Source organism: Quercus lobata, chromosome 4 (assembly GCF_001633185.2).
Source record: "Quercus lobata isolate SW786 chromosome 4, ValleyOak3.0 Primary Assembly, whole genome shotgun sequence".
NCBI classification, from domain to species: Eukaryota; Viridiplantae; Streptophyta; class Magnoliopsida; order Fagales; family Fagaceae; genus Quercus; species Quercus lobata.
The window spans coordinates 95,792,851-95,811,276 of record NC_044907.1 but is presented as its reverse complement, the minus strand read 5'-3'; the positions used below and the strand labels follow the sequence as shown (position 1 = coordinate 95,811,276).

Here is an 18,426-nt window from a genome sequence, read left to right as displayed (position 1 = left end):
GGTTTCAGTTGGTTTAAACGGTTTGATGCATGGGTTAAGGGAATACACAAACAAGAACGAAAATGCCACTCCGTAGAAAGGTCTCTCGAAATGATAAGGCTAAAAACTTGATTAATAGATACCGATCAATGCAGCGAGGCTTCTCTACAGTATTCTCTCTTTCTTTTTCACCGTCCTCTCTCTTGGGGGACTTTTACATATTATATAGGCCCTTTCATATCATCTAGGCTTTACACTTGTTGATCATCCAAACCCCCACTTGAGCACCTGTCCCATCAGACATCCCTCTCAATTCTTTGTGAGTTGCGGTAGCCAAGGTAGCACTGTTCAAGGGTCTTCTCCTCATTAATGCGGTCATGAGAGTAGTTGTAATGCATTTAATGTGGTGGTGGTAGCCTTTGCTGAGATATTTCGGGTTTCCTTCCTTTTTACGTATTGGGAAGATTGACTATAGTAGTTAGGATGTACCTTTGCTCCGGAATTTGCAGTATCCGAGGAGAAATTACTCCTCGGACATGTTCTCTTTGCCCCAGTGGGCCTGAATAAGGATTGCTTAGGCCACGCTGAGTCCTCGGACGGGCCTAGGGCCCAGCCAGCCTGTTATTTTGGGCCGGTCCCCACAATAGCCCCTCAAAACTCCGGTTTTTGATCTATTTCCGAGGAGAAAAACGGGGTTTTGATATTACAAAGAATGGAATTAATTAGCTCCTGATTCACACGTGTGGGGGCAGTTACTTTTGACGCACTACAATTTACGAGGGGCGACTATTTACTCCAGGTGGCTTCATGTCTCCCTTATCCAACGGCGAGGCGCGGATCCAATGGCTGACATTCTTTCCAGAATTCTTGAGCGGGAGTGATTTCCTTTTTTCCCCCTGGTTATATAAAGCCCTAAAGAGACTCGTTTTTCTTTTTTACTAGCACATAAGAAGTCCAGCGCCCAAAGATTCACGAACATTTCCGACCTTCACATTTCTGTAGCCGTTTCTACGAAACATCCTTCCTCGAAAAGATTTCCAAGCGTCTTGGTGTTTGTTTGTAAGGACACCCGTAAGTTCTGCTTGCTTCGTTGCTTCAAATTTCTCCTCGGCTCTCAATTTTCATCTTGGTTTTCTTTCCATCTCTCCAGTTTAGCTTAGATGGGTAGATTCAAGGATCTAGTAGATACCCCGGCTGCCATGGAGGCTTTTAGGGCAAAATATCATATCCCACCGGGTGTGGTTCTGCAGTACTGTCCCCCAGAAGGAATATTAACAGATAGAGACATGGGTCAAGTCGTCATTCCCATGATTGCTTTTATAGAAGGAGGAATGACACTTCCCATGCGTAGGATTACCCGGGACTACTTGTTCCACCATAGGTTGACACCGCATCAGTGCGCTCCAAACATGCTCAGGATATTAGACAGCATAGATGCCCTGAACGAGCAGATGGGTCTAGGCCTTACCTGGCACGATGTGGTTCATCTGTACGAGTGCCACTACGTCGAGAAGGGGGGGTATTATCTTAAATCTCGGTCTGAGGTCGTTAGGCTAATCTCTTGCCTCCCCATATCCAATAAGACTATGAAGGATGATTTCCTCATTGCCTCAGGAGAGTGGAGCGATGGTTTTCATTGTCCAACTCGGGCAGGAATTCCAGGTGCAGTGCCTCTAGGGCCAATCCTTTAGGGAGGGGGCTTAGCTCTTTAGATTCATTTTCCCCTTTTTTTTTTTTTTGCTTAAGAATCAAAAAAAAATTTTATAACCTAACCATAATCTCCTTTTCGGCTATTTTGTAGATAGAGCTCAAGTTGCTCCTCGGCTGAACCACGTGAATGTTCCAGCCTTGAACTATCTTTTGAGGTCAGAAATCTACGTGAACGATGACGGAAAACTACGCGCAGCTCATCTGGTTTTGGGCTACCAACCCTTATCCCGAGCTTTCCAAGACATTGGCCACGCCATAAGAGCTAGTAGTCCGAGGTTAGCTAGGATTGACGTGTCCAAGCCCAAGTTTTTGGCCCGACAAGATCTCAAGCCAGTCATGTTACCTGGCATTCGGACTCCTCCACCAGTTGCGCAATTGCCTCCACCAGACAACCTTGAAGTTGCTGTGTAAGTTGAAGGAGAGACTGAATCATCTCGTCTTTCTCTTGAGGAGGAGATAGACGAGTTCTATTTTGAAGAGGAGATTCCCAAAGCTCCTTTGATTGAGCTTTCAGACCCTGAGGGAGAGCAGGATCGAAATTCTGTGGTCGGCGCCTCAATTATTATAACCTGCTTGGAAGACTCCTCAGACGACGAGGTAAATAACATGGCTTCCAACAAAGGAAAAAGCCTTCGAGAGTTGATGGCCACCCGAGGCAAGGGTCAATCATCAAAGGCGCCAGCTCAGTCGCAAACCCCTGTTCTTCCTCCAGTTGCCCCTCAGCCCCCTTCTGATCTCGGCCTTAAGGTTAACCCGAACCTAAAGAAGAAAAGGCCGGTTGAAATCCCTAAGGAAGGCGAGGTGGTCCCCTGCCCGGGCAAGCAGTAAAAAACCACCCGGGGGCAGAAGAATAAAAGGGCTTCCTCCGTAGAAAGCCGGGAGGAAGAGAATCGGGCTGAAGTGCGCGTTAATCCGCGCACTTGGAGCCCAAAACTCGAGGTAGACGGGGTTGCCATTCCCTATACTACCTCGGTCCGAGAATACAATAAGGGCCGAGCAGGATATATAGCTGAGGCCCTAGAGTAGCCAATACTCCTTCCTCGGGACATGGAGGCCTACAAGCGATTCTCACAACCTGAGCTCTTTCTATCCCTCAAAAGGGACCTTGCAATGGTAATGTGACTCTTCTAACCTTTGATAAAATCACTAGACCTTGTCACATTCTAAGACATCGTTTTGTTGTTTTATGGGCAGATTACCCAGCAAGTGTTTGTGGCCGAGGAGTACTGCCGCAACAACCGCAACTTGGCTAAAGCTGAGGCTCAGTCTCGTGCCGAGGTGGAGAAATCGGTAGGGTCCCTTAAGCAGGAGAATTTTGAACTCTCGGAGAAGTTCAAAGAGTCGGAGAAAGCCCGCAAGAGCGCCCTGGCTGGGCTGAAGAATGCTGAAACCCAAGCCGAGGACCAGCGCCAAAAACTGTACGTGACCGAGACCAACCTTGCCACTGAAAGGCAAACAGTGTTGGATCTCAAGGCCGTGTTACAGAAGGCTGGGGAGGAGGTACGACCGCTAAAGAAGAGGCTCAGCTGGCTCGGGAAGCAACCGAGGTTGAAAAGAAGGCTTCTTATCAGCTTGGGGCGGAGGAGACTGAAGCCAGGCTCTCTGAGGAGCTTCCAGAGGTATGCAGGGATTACTGCAGCATCTCATGGGCTCATGCCCTTGATGCTGTAGGGATTCCTGCAGACTCGGCCTTAAGATTGCCTGAGATCTGAAAGATTCCTGACGGCGCCCCTGAAGCTTCTGAGTAGGCCATGGTTGTTCCTGATGATATCCCCTTGCTTGATAAGGCCAAGGATCCTGCCAAGGAGTCCGTCTCCGAGGGTCTTGGGGCAGATTCCCAAGCCAAAGAGGCTCCTCCTCCTCAGCCAGAACAGAAAGAGAATCCTCCTGCTGAGGCTTAGTCTCTAGGTTTTCTTTTTTATTGTATTTTCTTTAAAATGGGAGTTGTCTTACCTTTTGCTCTTTTGTAAAGACCTCCATTTGTATTACTCTCAGCTTATCAATACAGAATGTTCTTTCTCCCATTTTTTTTTTTTGTATTTATGACCGATGGTAATATAATTTCATTACTTTGTTCAAAATTAATGCTACTGCGCCTTTAGTTGATGTTTGCAACAATCCTTAAGATTCTACCAATATAAACAAATGAGAAAAAGCAGTGCCGCGCAGCGAACTTAGAACAATAGATGCCAGTAGACTAAGCTACGAACGTACCTTAAAATTGCACAAGAGTCTTAAGTTGTTAATTTCACCTAAGTCTGTGGTTCGAGGAGCCATGCCGGACTTAGGTTCTGTTTAAAACTTGTAGAGAAGCCATAAGTTATTAACTTCCCCTAAGTCTGTGGTCTGAGGAGCCATGCAGGACTTAGGTTCTGTTTAAAACTTGGATAAATGCCATAAGTTATTAATTTTCCCTAAGTCTGTGATCCGAAGAGCCATGCAGGACTTAAGTTCTGTTTAAAACTTGTAGAGAAGCCATAAGTTATTAATTTCCCTAAGTCTGTGATCCGAGGAGCCATGCAGGACTTATGTTTTGTTTAAAACTTGGATAGATGCCATAAGTTATTAATTTCCCCTAAGTCTGTGGTTCGAAGAGCCATACAGGACTTAGGTTCTGTTTAAAACTTGTAGAGAAGCCATAAGTTATTAATTTCCCCTAAGTCTGTGGTCCGAGGAGCCATGCAGGACTTAGGTTCTGTTTAAAACTTGGATAGATACCATAAGTTATTAATTTCCCCTAAGTTTGTGGTCCGAAGAGCCATGCAGGACTTAGGTTCTGTTTAAAACTTGTAGAGAAGCCATTAGTTATTAATTTCCCCTAAGTTTGTGGTCCGAAGAGCCATGCAGAACTTAGGTTCTGTTTAAAACTTGTAGAGAAGCCATAAGTTATTAATTTCCCCTAAGTCTGTGGTCCAAGGAGCCATGCTGGACTTAGATTCTGTTTAAAACTTGGATAGATGGAAATGGACCAATGGGTATGCGATGATTATGAAACAAAATATAGGCAGAGCCGTTTTCATTAATAATAGTATCTTCTTAGATTATTTACATTCCACGGGCGAGGTACAGTTTTTTCATCTAAGTCTTCTAAGTAATAAGCACCTATTCCGGCCACAGATGTGATGCGATACGGTCCTTCCCAGTTGGGTCCCAACTTGCCCCAAGAAGGGTTCTTAGCGCTGCCGAGAATCTTTCTCATCACGAGGTCGTCTGGACTCAAAGGTCGCAGCTTTACATTAACATCATATCCCTGCTTTAGCTTCTGGTGATAACAGGCCATATGGATCATTGCTTTTTCCATTTTTTCCTCAGCTAAGTCTAGGCTTCTCCCTAGTAACTCGTCGTTGTTTTTTAGGGTAAAAGTGCTAGACTTCGATGTGGGGAAGCTGTTCTCGATTGGAAGGACGGCTTCGGCCCCATAAGTCATTGAAAAAGGAGTTTCGCCCGTTGACCATCGCGGCGTTGTTCGATAGGTCCATAAAACGTGGGGAAGCTCTTCCACCCATCTTCCCTTTGCATCATCCAACCTCTTTTTCAGCCCGCTCACTATGACCTTGTTCACGGCCTCGGCTTGCCCGTTTCCTTGGGGGTATGCAGGAGTGGAATATCGGTTTGTGATTCCAAAGTCGCAGCAGTATTTCCTGAAGTTTTTACTATCAAACTGAAGACCGTTGTCCGAGATGAGGGTGTGAGGAGTTCCGAAACGCGTAATAATGTTTTTCCAAATGAATTTCTTGGCATTCACGTCCCTGATATTGGTCAAAGGTTCAGCCTCTACCTATTTGGTGAAATAATTGGTGCCGACTATTATGTACCGCTTATTCCCTGCTGCTTTAAGGAAAGGGCCAACAATATCAAGACTTCATTGAGCAAACGGCCAGGGGCTAGAGAGGGGGTTAAGGACTCCCCCCAGTTGGTGGATATTTGGGGCAAATCTCTGGCATTGATCACACTTTTTTGCATATTCTTGGGCCTCTCTCTGCATGTTTGGCCACCAGTACCCTTGGATGAGTGCCCTATGCGCCAACGATTTTTCTCCAGTGTGACTTCCACAAATCCCCTCATGTAGTTCTTCGAGTAAGGACTCGGATTCCTTTGGGTGTATACATAATAGGTATGGGCCAAAATAGGAACACCGGTATAGCTTGTAGTCCTTTGACAACCAGAACTGAGGAGCATTCCTCCGTATCTTCTCCGCCTCCATTTTTCCTTCTGGTAATGTATCGTCTCTGAGGAAGTTCATTATAGGATCCATCCAGTTGGGATTCTTTCTAATCTGATGGATCCGAGCTGTGTCTCTTCCGGCTGAACTTGTCTAGCATAAATCCTCAACAAGGATCATTCGTGGCAGATCATGTGCAGAGGACGTGGCAAGAGTGGCCAGTGAATCCGCATGTGTGTTCCCACTTCTAGAGACATGTGTCAGGTTAAAAGATTCAAAGTTTGACTGCAGGCGTTTGACTTGACCGAGATACTCTTGCATTCTAGCATCTCTAACTTCTAACTCACTAATCACTTGGCCAATGACTAATTTAGAGTCCGAGAACGCTTCCATTGCCTTTCTACCCAATTTTTGAACCATCGACATTCCTTGAAGCAAGGCCTCATACTCGGCTTCGTTATTCATAGCTGAGAACCCGAGTCTTATCGATTTTTCAATGGTAATACTTTCAGGCGATATCAGAACTAGCCCGATCCTAGATCCTTTTTGGTTGGTCGCGCCGTCCATGTAGACCTTCCAACGCGAGGTTTCTTGAGCTGAGATTGTGCCAACCGATTTTCCATCCATGTTTTCCTTTGGTGTTACTGTTTCCACAGAAGGCTCAGCAAATTCTGCGACTAGATCCGCGAGGACTTGACCCTTTACAGAGGACCTAGGCATGTATTTAATGTCAAAAGCACCCAAGAGCTCGCTCCACATGGCGATCCTTCCCGTGTAATTGGCGCTTCGTAGCACCGATCGAAGGGGAAGCTAGGTTAGAACAATGACCGTGTGTGCCTGAAAGTAATAAGGGAGTTTTCGCGTGGCATACACCACCGCCAAAATTGTTTTCTCCAATGGTAAGTAGCGCACTTCAGCCTCATGTAATGATTTACTTACGTAGTACACTGGTCGCTATATTCCATTATCATCCCGTATCAGTACCAGGCTTACAGCATGAGGGGCTACTGCTATGTGTGCAAACAGTACCTCGTCCGCCTCAGGGCTGGACATGATGGGGGGTCGCGACAAGTATTCTTTGAGTTGTTGGAAGGCCAGGACACAATCCTCCGACCACTCAAACCCTTTCCACATATTTATTAAGAGGTAGAAAGGTCGGCATCGGTCTGCAGATTGTGATATGAACCGGTTCAATGCTGCGATCATGCCAGTGAGTTTCTGCACTTCTTTCGGATTCCGAGAAGTCTGTAGGTTATTAATCGCCTTGATTTGATCTGGGCTTACCTCTATTCCTCTGTGAGTTACCATATAGCCTAGAAATTTCCTAGATCCGACCCCAAATGAACGCTTGGAAGCATTAAGCCGCAACTTATGCTCCCTTAAGATGCCAAAGATGATCTCCAAGTCTTTCACGTGCTCGGATACCACCTTGCTTTTTACCACCATATCGTCTATGTAGACTTCAATAACCTTGCCTAGCTGAGGTTCGAACATTCTGGTCATCATCCTTTGCTAGGTTGACCCTGCGTTCTTTAGTCCGAAAGGCATCACCTTGTAGTGATAGTTTTCGACGGGTGTCATGAACGCCGTTTTCTCCTGATCCTCTAGTACCAGTGGTATCTGATGATAACCCTGGAAGGCGTCCAGGAAGCTCATTCGAGGGTGGCCTACAGTCGCATCTACCAATCGGTCAATTCGAGGTAACGGGAATGGGTCTTTCGGTCATGCCTTGTTCAAGTCTGTGAAGTCCATGCAGACTCGCCACTTCCCCGTTTTCTTTCTTACCACCACCGTATTTGCCAGCCATTCGGGGTAAAAGACTTCTTTGATAGCCCCTGCCTTTTTCAGCTTCGTCACTTCGTCTCTAACGGCACTGTCATGTTCTTTCGAGGGACGTCGGGGTGGTTGCTTCTTTGGAATGGAAGATGGGTTAACGTTCAAGTGGTGACAAATGAGACTAGGGTCAACCCCCAGGGCATCGTAAGCATCCCATGCAAACACATCAACATTTCTCCTCAAAAACCCGACCAGTCCCTCTTTTTCTTGAGGAGGCAACTCCGAGCCGACCTGGAAAAATCTCTCCGGGTCACTGTCAACGATAAACTTTTCCAAACTTTCACACCTTAACTCCTCGGCTGGCCCACTGACTTGCCCTGCCGAGGTGGCTGGTTGCTATAAGTTTTCAGAAGCCGAGGACTCGGCATTGGACTGACGTGAGATGACGGCCACCATACACTGCCTAGCCATGGCCTGATCTCCGCGAATCTCTTCCACTTGACCTCCGAATGGGTATTTTACCTTTTGGTGAAGTGTGGAAGATATGGCTTCTGGGGCATGGATCCATGGCCTGGCTACTATCGCTGTGTAGGGCGAGTAGGTATCGACCATGATAAAGTTCACCTCCACCACCTCTGACCCAGTTTGTATGGGTAGTCTGATTTGCCCTTTTGGTATAACAGTCTTCCCTTCGAAGCTGATAAGGGGAGAGTCATAAGCCGTCAAATCCTTCGGCCTTAAGTTCAGCCCCTTGTATAGATCAGGGTACATTACCTCTACTGCGCTACCCGGGTCTACCAACACCCTTCTCACATCGAAACCTTCGATTCTCAGCGTAACCATTAAGGCATCGTCGTGAGGTTGGATAGTTCCCCTCTTATCTTCGTCCGAGAATCCTAATATTAAAGAGCTTCCCTTTTTAGACCTTTTAAATTCTCTTTCCCTGTCCTCGGCGGAGAGCCGAGCCACAGACAGCACCCTAGAAGGAAATGACCCAGTTCTTCCTGGAGCGGCAAGGATGACGTATATCGTCCCTGTGGGGGGTCTTAATGATACATCTTTTCGAGGCTCTTGCATTGCCTGGCCTGGATGACCGCTTGAAGGGTGTAAAAGGTAACGTAACTTTCCTTCTCGGACCAGCTGATCTAGGTGATTCCATAAATTCCTACAATCCTCAGTGGTATGTCCATGGTCCTGATGATAGTGACAATACAGGTTCTGGTTGCGTTTCGAAGGGTCCCCAGCCATTTTTCCCGGCCATCTGAAGAAGGGTTCATCCTTGACTTTCTCCAGAACTTGCTATACTGGCTCTCTGAACACGGCATTAACCATTTGCATGTTGCTTTGTCCAGCCTGTCTCGAAAAATCTCTCCTCGGCTGGTTATGGTTATATCATTCCGACTTGAAATTATTTCCTTTAGGGGGAATGATCTTCTCCTTTCCCTTTCCTTGTAGCTGATCTTCCTCCACCCTTTTGTATTTGTCAATCCTATCCATCAACTGATGAACGTTGACAACGAGTTTACCAGTGAGAGATTTCCTTAAGCCATGTTCGGTGGGGAGACCGCTTTTGAATGTGCTGATAGCGACATCATCGTGGTTCTCATCCAACTCGTTATACATCTCCCAATACCTATCCGAGTACGCCTTTAGGGTCTCTCCTTTGCACATGGATAAGGACAATAACGAACTTAGGGGTCAAGGGACCCTGCTATTTGTAATAAAGCGAGAACAAAAAGCCTGAGTGAGTTGCTTATAGGAGCCTATGGAATTTGTCTTTAGGCTGTTGAACCATCTCATCGCCATTGGCCCCAAGCTAGACGGGAAAACTTTGCACATCAGAACCTCATTTTGGGAGTAGATGACCATTCTTTGGTTAAACTGGCTTACATGACTACCTATTTGGGTATGACTATGGCTCGTCTGGGTAGTATGTACGCTTCCCTCATGATTCCTTCTGTTGCCTGGGTTGGAAGGATCATTTTGCCACTGAGACTCAATAGGTTCTGTCTGTTGAGGGTTAGTTTGGTGGGGATTCTCCTGGTGTGGACCTAGTCTTGCCATGCTTAACCGTTGTGCTTACTGACACTTCAGTTCCTCCCACAGACGGCGCCAATTGTAGGAGAACAATTTGGTGGCCCAATCCTTGTCGCTCAAGTCTTGGTCCAAAAGGTCCTGCACAATGAATTTTTGTAGAGTATGGGCTGAAGAACTCGGTTTCAGTTGGTTTAAACAGTTTGATGCATGGGTTAAGGGAATACACAAACAAGAACGAAAATGCCACTCCGTAGAAAGGTCTCCCAAAATGATAAGGCTAAAAACTTGATTAATAGATACCGATCAATGCAGCGAGGCTTCTCTATAGTATTCTCTCTTTCTTTTTCACCGTCCTCTCTCTTGGGGGACTTTTACATATTATATAGGCCCTTTCATATCATCTGGGCTTTACACTTGTTGATCATCCAAACCCCCACTTGAGCACCTGCCCATTAGACAGCCCTCTCAATTCTTTGTGAGTTGCAGTAGCCAAGGTAGTACTGTTCAGGGGTCTTCTCCTCATTAATGCGGCCAGGAGAGTAGTTGTAATGCATTTAATGTGGTGGTGGTAGCCTTTACTGAGATATTTCGGGTTTCCTTTCTTTTTACGTATTGGGAAGATTGACTATAGTGGCTAGGATGTACATTTGCTCCGGAATTTGCAGTATCCGAGGAGAAATTACTCCTCGAACATGTTCTCTTTACCCCAGTGGGCCTGAATAAGGATTGCTTGGGCCACGCTGACTCCTCAGACGGGCTGAGTTCTCGGACGGGCCTAGGGCCCAGCCAGCCTGTTATTTTGGGCCGGTCCCCACAAGACCAATAACAAAGTGACATGTAATGAAAAAAATATATATCAATGTAAGTATTTTATGTGGTGTACTGTTAACCAAAAAAAAAAAAGTATTTATGTGGGGCAGTAATGTGATTTTTATTATTATTTGTCATTCTATTACTGGTCTAAGTTGACCACGTGGTAAGAATTGCATATTATTTATTTCGCCTATAATATTAAGCTATGTGTCACTTATTTTATTCTTTGCGAAGTTACCACATGGCATCATTTTAGGGGCGAACAATGATAAATAATGAACATAGACTGAAAATTTGTGTATAAAGAGTTGTAGATGATAAGTTTGCAATTACAAAATTAATGGGAAATATTAATTTAATACTGTTGATCACTTGACAGTTGGTCGAGATAGCGGGCCTCAGCCTCTTGTGGGTTCTTCACCACTAAAATAAAACTCAAAATTCTCTATTAGGTGAGAGAATTAAAAATGGTATTATTCTTTGTGAGAATTATTTTCCAAAATCTACATGTTTGCATGTCAACCTTTTGTGTGGAGAGTGGTGCTTCTCACGTTTTTATACAAAAGCTGAAAAGCATCAATTATATAATGAAGAGCTATAAAATGCGAGTAGGACGTGAAGCACAAACTCGCACATCTTTCTTACAAGTCTTGGGCTAGTGATAGAAACTCAAAGAAAACATGATGAAGAAGTGTTGCTATTTGACTATCTTTGTCCTCCTTGTTCATTTGGAGTTATTGGCCATTCAACCTGTAAATGCGACAGCTAAAAGGGTGGTCGTTCCTCAAAATCCTGCAGATTATCTGTCTTTGACTTACTACCTTAACAAATGTCCAGATGCAGAAGGCATCATTCAGCAAAAAGTGGGAGCTTGGATTCAGAGGGATTTCACCTTGGCTGCTAGTCTCATTCGTTTACACTTCCACGATTGTGCTGTTCGGGTAAGTGTATATATATGGAGTTATGGCATGTTCATTGATTGCCTTTTGTTATAGTCTTATTTATTTATTTGTTGAAATTTGATTGAAAAATACCATTGTACCTAGCTAGAAAATGTATGGTTTTATAGAAAACTAATGTAATGATTTTCTCACATATAATTTATTTTCATCTACTTTTCATGTTTTAAATGTAAACATCATCGTTATACATTTTAAAACATGTATATCAGTAATTTAGCACATGCACTTGTAAATATTTTATAAAAGAATATGTAAAATGAGTATGAGAAAATATTACCGATTAGAAATAATATATGATTAATTAAGTTGCAAACTTAAACCCACATAGTTTACAGATAAAGTGAGCGTTTGGGCAGGGCTGAAAGTTGCGTTTCAGCCCTGCGTTTTCATGCCTTTTTTTTTTTTTTTTTTTGCTCTGTAATGAACAGTAAAATCACTGTACAGGAGACAAAAAACACTATTTGTGCACTGTTCATATACTGTTCACGTACTGTTTATGGGTCCCACGATACTATTCACACATTTAAAAATTATTTTGCTACAGTGTTTTCTGTTTTCAGTTTCAGTAACAATAAGCTCAATCCAAACGGACCCAAAATTTCTATAGATTACATCAATGAACTCATTGGTAAAACTTTTCCTTAGACATTCCTTTTGGAGGTTATAAGTTGAAAATCAACCTAACATGCAAACCAAAACAATAATCTCCAATATTATTAATACATTAACTTATAATATTATAATGCATGTCACATCTATGAGTCTATGACATCATGCTTGTTTGGCTTAAACTTAATTTACATATTTTTGTGAACACAGCAAATTAAGTTTCTTAGCAAGGTATAATAATTTTGCAAATATATGATATTAATTTACTACCAAGCTAATCAAATCTTCTAATCAAACTAGTCATATATCTTCATAATAAGTTCATTGTGTGGTACAAGTAATTCTTATAAAAGAAAGGGTGTGCATTGCAGGGATGTGATGCATCCATATTGCTGAACTACAAAGGAAGCGAGAGGTCATCTTATGTGAGCAGCACTTTGAGAGCTTTCCAAGTGATTGATGACATTAAGGCAGAACTTGAGAAGAGATGTCCCAGAACTGTCTCTTGCGCTGACATTCTCACTGCTGCGGCTAGAGACGCCACTGTTTTCGCCGGAGGACCATTCTGGGAAGTCCCATTTGGACGTAAAGATGGTAGAATTTCTTTAGCCAAAGAAGCAGAAGTTGTCCCTCAAGGCCATGAAAACGTTACCGCTTTGATTGAGTTCTTCCAAACCAAAGGTTTGAATATACTCGACTTAGTCACTCTCTCTGGCGCACATACCATTGGTAGATGTACCTGTGGTACAATTCTAAATAGGCTCTATAACTTCAATGGAACCAAAAATCCTGATCCCTCACTCAATACCAGCTACTTGAACTTGTTGAAGAAAAGATGTAAGCGTTCAACAGATTTGGTTTACCTTGATGTCATAACTCCAAGGACTTTTGACACTGTTTTCTACACAAATCTTCAGAGGAAAGTAGGGTTGTTAACAACAGATCAAGAACTCTATTCAGATGAAAGAACCTTACCCTTTGTAGAAGCAATGGCATCTCAGCCATTTCTATTTCAGAACCAGTTTATAGTGTCTATGACAAACCTTGGAAACGTGCAAGTTCTTACTGGGAATGAAGGTGAAATTAGAGCGAATTGCAACTATGTTAATCGTCGTTGAAGGGTGTGGTGGAGCATTTTATGTTCCCAGTTTTGGGTTCAAATAAATTGAAGGATTGAAGTCTTGAAGCAATTGGCTTGTTTGTCCCAAAATGTTAAGAGAATCTGATTGGTTCCCTATTAAAGAGAGATTTCATATAGTTTTATGAAAGTTATCAATGCTACTCTTACTTTTTTCTTTTTCTTTCTTATAAGAATGCTACTCTTACTAACAATCATTAAAGAGTGATTTTCATTATTATTTGAGCATATAATCTCATGAGAATTATTAATCACTTCCTTAGTGAGATATTTTTACAGTATTCTATGTAGCAAAGGAGAAGGGAAAAAAGTACAATAATTTTTATTTCTTCTTCACTTCTAGAGGATCCCAATGCTCAAGAAGTTTTAAACTGTAACCTATATATAAAATATTAGATCAAGATCCTCTTTATTTGCTTTGAGATGGAAATGATTCAATTCATATAGTAAAAAATAAATGGGTAAATTACACTGTACCTAAATGGAGGTTTGGAAAAATATTTTGTGTATTAGTGTATAGGTTGGTAGGAAGCCCCCTTGAATTGCATGGATTAAAAGACAGGATTACCCTAATCCCATTGATGGGCTCTATTAACATCTTTATTAGGCATCTATTTCAACTTTTGACATTCTTCTTGCCATGTTAAGAATAAATTGCTTTAAGAAATATTATTATGTTGTGGTACCGGGTAATCTAGGAATTGTTAATGGACAATAGATTCTGTTTTTCTAATGGCTCTAATTTCATGGACAGGAATTATCTACCTTTGTTGGACTTTAGTGTTTTAATCATGATTTTGAAACTCGAACCATTAAAAGAACCAAAAAAAGAAGAGATTCAAGAATTTTGAGATTGAACCAAGGTCAAATTGTGATGTGTCATTTTAGTTTTTTTAATGAAAGGAAATGCTAACAAATGCCCTTAGAGCATTAATTAATAATTCATTTAAAGAAAGTTTTTATAGGAAAAGAAAAAAAAACAATTAATATTTTGACAGCTTTTTTCATTTCTCATAAAAGTGGTGTCAAAACTTTTTTTAAAATAAATTGTTAACCAATGCTCTAAGGGCACTCATTAGCATGGCCCTTTAATGAATATGATACTTCAATTGTATTTCATTCTTTACCAAGAGAATACATGTGGCCCAATGAAGTATAATCCAGACTATCATTTTAGTGCCTTCTCTTGTGTTATTGGCAGCACATGCGCTTGTTTATAGGCCTCTTGATTTACAAGTAGGTCCATAGGTAACCAAAAATAGGCCCACTCCTTACCCTCCATCACATACTCATTCAATTTTTCCTTACAAAATACATCAGCCCATGTACAAGATAAAATAATACAAATAAACCCAATGAGGTAGGGCCTTGTGGGCTTTTAAAGTCTTTAGAAAAAAATATTAGCCAAAAAACAAAGTCTTTAGAAAAAATGAGCATTAACAAATGTCATATCAAACCACATTTAGAAGAGAGAAAGAATACATACATACATATACATATACATATATATATATATATATATATATAAAGGTATGAAAAATTAGGTCACATCCAAATTTAGGTTTTAAAATGAATATTTAGTGGGTGGGTGATTTGAAGGAGATGAAATCACAGCAAAGTTGTCTAGTGAGGCCGAATGATTATAACTTTAGTCAAGGGAAGACTTATAGCGTGAATAGGCTAATTAGTGGGGATGCAATTAGGGGTGTACTTAGTGTGGTTTGGTGCGGTTTTGGATCATATTTAGCATTGCACCATGCGGTGCAGTTTAAGGGCAAGTGTTTGTTAGTGGATTCCACCAAGTAGAATGAGGAAGACTCTTATGCCTCCACCCATGGTTGAGTAAAGAGTTCTACCAAGTACCTAATAGTGACAACTATAGTTGTGCAAGGTAGACTACAATGTTAACCCTAACCATGGTTGAGTAAAGGGCATACTATTGGTGATGGTGATGTATGACACTTGGATTGTTAAGAAAAAGCTTCTGTTCAAGGGAGAGATTAAAATTGAAGTACCACAAGTGATTCAGTAGCTAGAAAACTCACACATGAAGGGGGAAATTTGTTGTGATATTCACATGTGAATAGTGTAATTAGCTAAGGAGTGAAGTCCCACATTGAACACTAATAAGAAGAGTGAGAGGTTAAATGAATATAGTTGGGCTCATACCAATAGGCTTAAGCCTTTTGAGTAAAGTGGTATTTTAACATGTTATATTAACTATTCAATTAGAATTTCTCAAAGGTGTTAACTTCACAACACAAGGAGATACGGAAAATGATATTAATTATAAATTGCTATTTTTTTTTTCATTTAAACTTTCATTATTTTATAAGGAAATGAAAAAAAGAATTATGGAAAGTTATGATTAATAAAATATAAATTATAAAGTGAACACTCAATTTTAATTTTTGATATAGAATTGGTTGTTGTTCTAGTCTTCTAGAATTTTTCCCTATAATAAAAGTCAATCCAAAACTTGACATTTTTTATGGGAAAATTTTACTCTTTTTTTTTTTTTTTTTTGTAAAGATAAAAAGTAATAAAGCCATTTTGCTCTCATATGGTATTTTTTGTTTAAAACTCTGTGGCCAACACACTGCCCACGAATAGCAAAGTAGTAAAGAATGACTCCCACCACTCAAAGAAAAGACAAGGTATATAAAGAACTTTTTAATTTATTTATAACTATCGATAATTCCATTAAAAACTTTGAATAGTGGTTGGAAACCCCTTTTTTTTTTCTTTTCCACCAAAATAAAATAAGTCAGAAAGACAAAGAAAAAAATATATATATTTTAAGATCCCAAGAGAATATAGATATACATAAAGACCCATTGAGACCCTTTTGAGATAGCTTTTGTTTCCATCATCTTGTGACTTGTCTTTCACTTTATACATCATCAGCAAAACAGAGAGAAAAAAAACAGTGAGTGATCATCATGACAAAGAGGGCGGTGCTGATAGGGTGCAACTACCCAGATACGAAGGCAGAGCTGAGAGGTTGTATCAACGATGTGAAGAGGATGCACCAGTGTTTGGTGGACAAGTATGGATACTCAGAGGAAGACATCAATGTTTTGATTGACACAGATGAGTCTTACACTCAGCCAACAGGGAAAAACATCCGCAGGGCTTTGAAAGATCTGGTGCGATCGGCTGAGCCTGGAGATTCGTTGTTTGTGCACTACAGTGGCCACGGGACTCGTCTGCCAGCGGAGACTGGTGAAGATGATGATACTGGATATGATGAGTGCATTGTTCCCTGTGATATGAATCTCATCACTGGTTAATATCTCTTTCTTTCTCATCTTTTTTAATCTTCTTTTTTGTTTGTGTTATGGTTCCTTTTTGATTGTTTACTTTATTGGGTTTCTTTTTTCATTTTTCTTTTTTCTCTTTTCTTTTTCATAATTCTGATGACTTTGATTTCAGATCTCTTTGTCTGATTGTGGAATTCTTGAACATGATCTAGAAATGGTCCTAAGTGATGCGTAGGTTTTCATTAGAAAAAAAAAATAAAACAAGAAATCTTTCTTGAATTTCTCGAATTTAAGGAATGAGATGTGGATCATGATCCGTGACCCCTGGTTTTTTGTCATTTGATTCTCAATCTATATTTGAATTACAAATAAAACATCATGATAAAAAACACCAAGAGAAATTTATGGAAGAGGCAATATGATCTGTTTTTCCAATGCTTGAAGGCAATGTCTCTTGGGTGAAATTTTTCCTCAAAAAAGTTTTCTTTTTTATTTTTTATTTTTTATTTTTATTTTTATTTTTATATTGGGAGTGCTTTATTTAGTAACGTGCGTTGGAATTTGGAACCTTGGAAGAATTCAATTCATCATAATTATTATTAGCACCTTGACAGCTCAAAAGGATCATGGCATTTGAATGGTTGAATCTCATCTTTCCTGATCAGAAAAAAGGGATGCTAGATGCTAACGCTTAATAGGGCTGTGTGTGTAAACAGATGATGATTTCAGGGATTTGGTAGACCAGATTCCAGAAGGTTGCCGGTTGACCATTGTCTCTGATTCATGCCACAGCGGTGGCCTCATTGATGAGGCTAAGGAGCAGATTGGGGAGAGTACAAAGCGTGACGGAAATGGCTCAGGCTCAGGCTCTGGATTTGGATTTAAAACTTTTCTGAAACAGAGTGTGGAAGGTGCATTCGAGTCCCGTGGAATCCGCATCCCACATCGTCGTCATCATGAGGAGGAGGAAGAAGATGTTGACAGAGATATTGCTTATGGGGAGCACGGCTATGTGAAGAGTAGGTCTCTGCCACTCTCCACTCTCATCGAAATACTCAAGCAGAAAACCGGTAAAGATGACATTGATGTTGGGAAGCTGCGGCCAGCACTTTACAACATCTTTGGGGATGATGCAACCCCAAAGGTGAAGAAGTTCATGAAGGTAATCTTTGACAAACTTCAGCATAGGCAAGATGAAGGTGAAAGTGGAGAGGGCGGTGGGTTGTTGGGAATGGTTGGAAGTCTGGCTCAAGATTTTCTCAAACAAAGCCTGGAGGAGAACAATGAGGGGTATTCAAAGCCAGCCCTGGAGACACAAGTAGGTAGCAAGAAAGAGGCTTATGCTGGATCAATGCAGCGAGCACTTCCCGACAGTGGAATTCTGATTAGTGGCTGCCAGACTGACCAAACCTCAGCTGATGCTACTCCTGGAGGCAATGCTGCTGCAGCTTATGGAGCTCTTAGCAATGCAATTCAGACCATCATCGAGGAGACGGGTGGTGAAATCACCAATCAGGAGCTTGTTTTGAGGGCTAGACAGCTGCTAAAGAGCCAGGGTTTTAGCCAGCGACCCGGCCTCTATTGCAGTGACCATCATGTTGATGCTCCTTTTGTGTGCTGATCCACAAGTTTTTTTGATGTATTCATAGTGGGAATAAATTACAACGTGTTTTGGCATTTTGGTTGAGGTGTGTCTGTCTGATGTAATTGTATTGCTTTGCTTTGGATTTGGTAAATTAATCTATTCAAAAAGGATTTTCTATTTCATCTAATATTTAAATTAAAACAGTATGGTTTTTGATACAAAATTAGTTCAAGCAGAACTATGATCAATACAGCCTAGTAACCTATCGTCTTTTCACCTTTCGTGACAATGTTGACAATATACAAAATTGGAGCCAGATTCCAGAATCAAAAAAATCACAATGAATGGGACTGCACAGTGCCTTTGGATGGTGCAGAGTATGCCTTTAGTGC

General features: G+C 41.5%; 2 protein-coding genes across 2 annotated transcripts; both read left to right on the top strand.

Moving 5' to 3' along the window:
- Positions 1-11,160: 11,160 nt before the first annotated feature.
- Positions 11,161-13,166, top strand: LOC115984187 (peroxidase 7-like). The gene is made up of 2 exons (XM_031107132.1): positions 11,161-11,418; positions 12,420-13,166. The coding sequence occupies exons 1-2, from the start codon at positions 11,161-11,163 to the stop codon at positions 13,164-13,166; spliced, it is 1,005 nt and encodes a 334-aa protein (XP_030962992.1).
- A 2,836-nt stretch (positions 13,167-16,002) lies between these two features.
- LOC115986491 (metacaspase-4-like) lies at positions 16,003-18,216 on the top strand. Its single transcript, XM_031109574.1, has 2 exons — positions 16,003-16,474; positions 17,166-18,216. The coding sequence occupies exons 1-2, from the start codon at positions 16,129-16,131 to the stop codon at positions 18,068-18,070; spliced, it is 1,251 nt and encodes a 416-aa protein (XP_030965434.1). The 5' UTR covers positions 16,003-16,128; the 3' UTR covers positions 18,071-18,216.
- Positions 18,217-18,426: the final 210 nt, after the last annotated feature.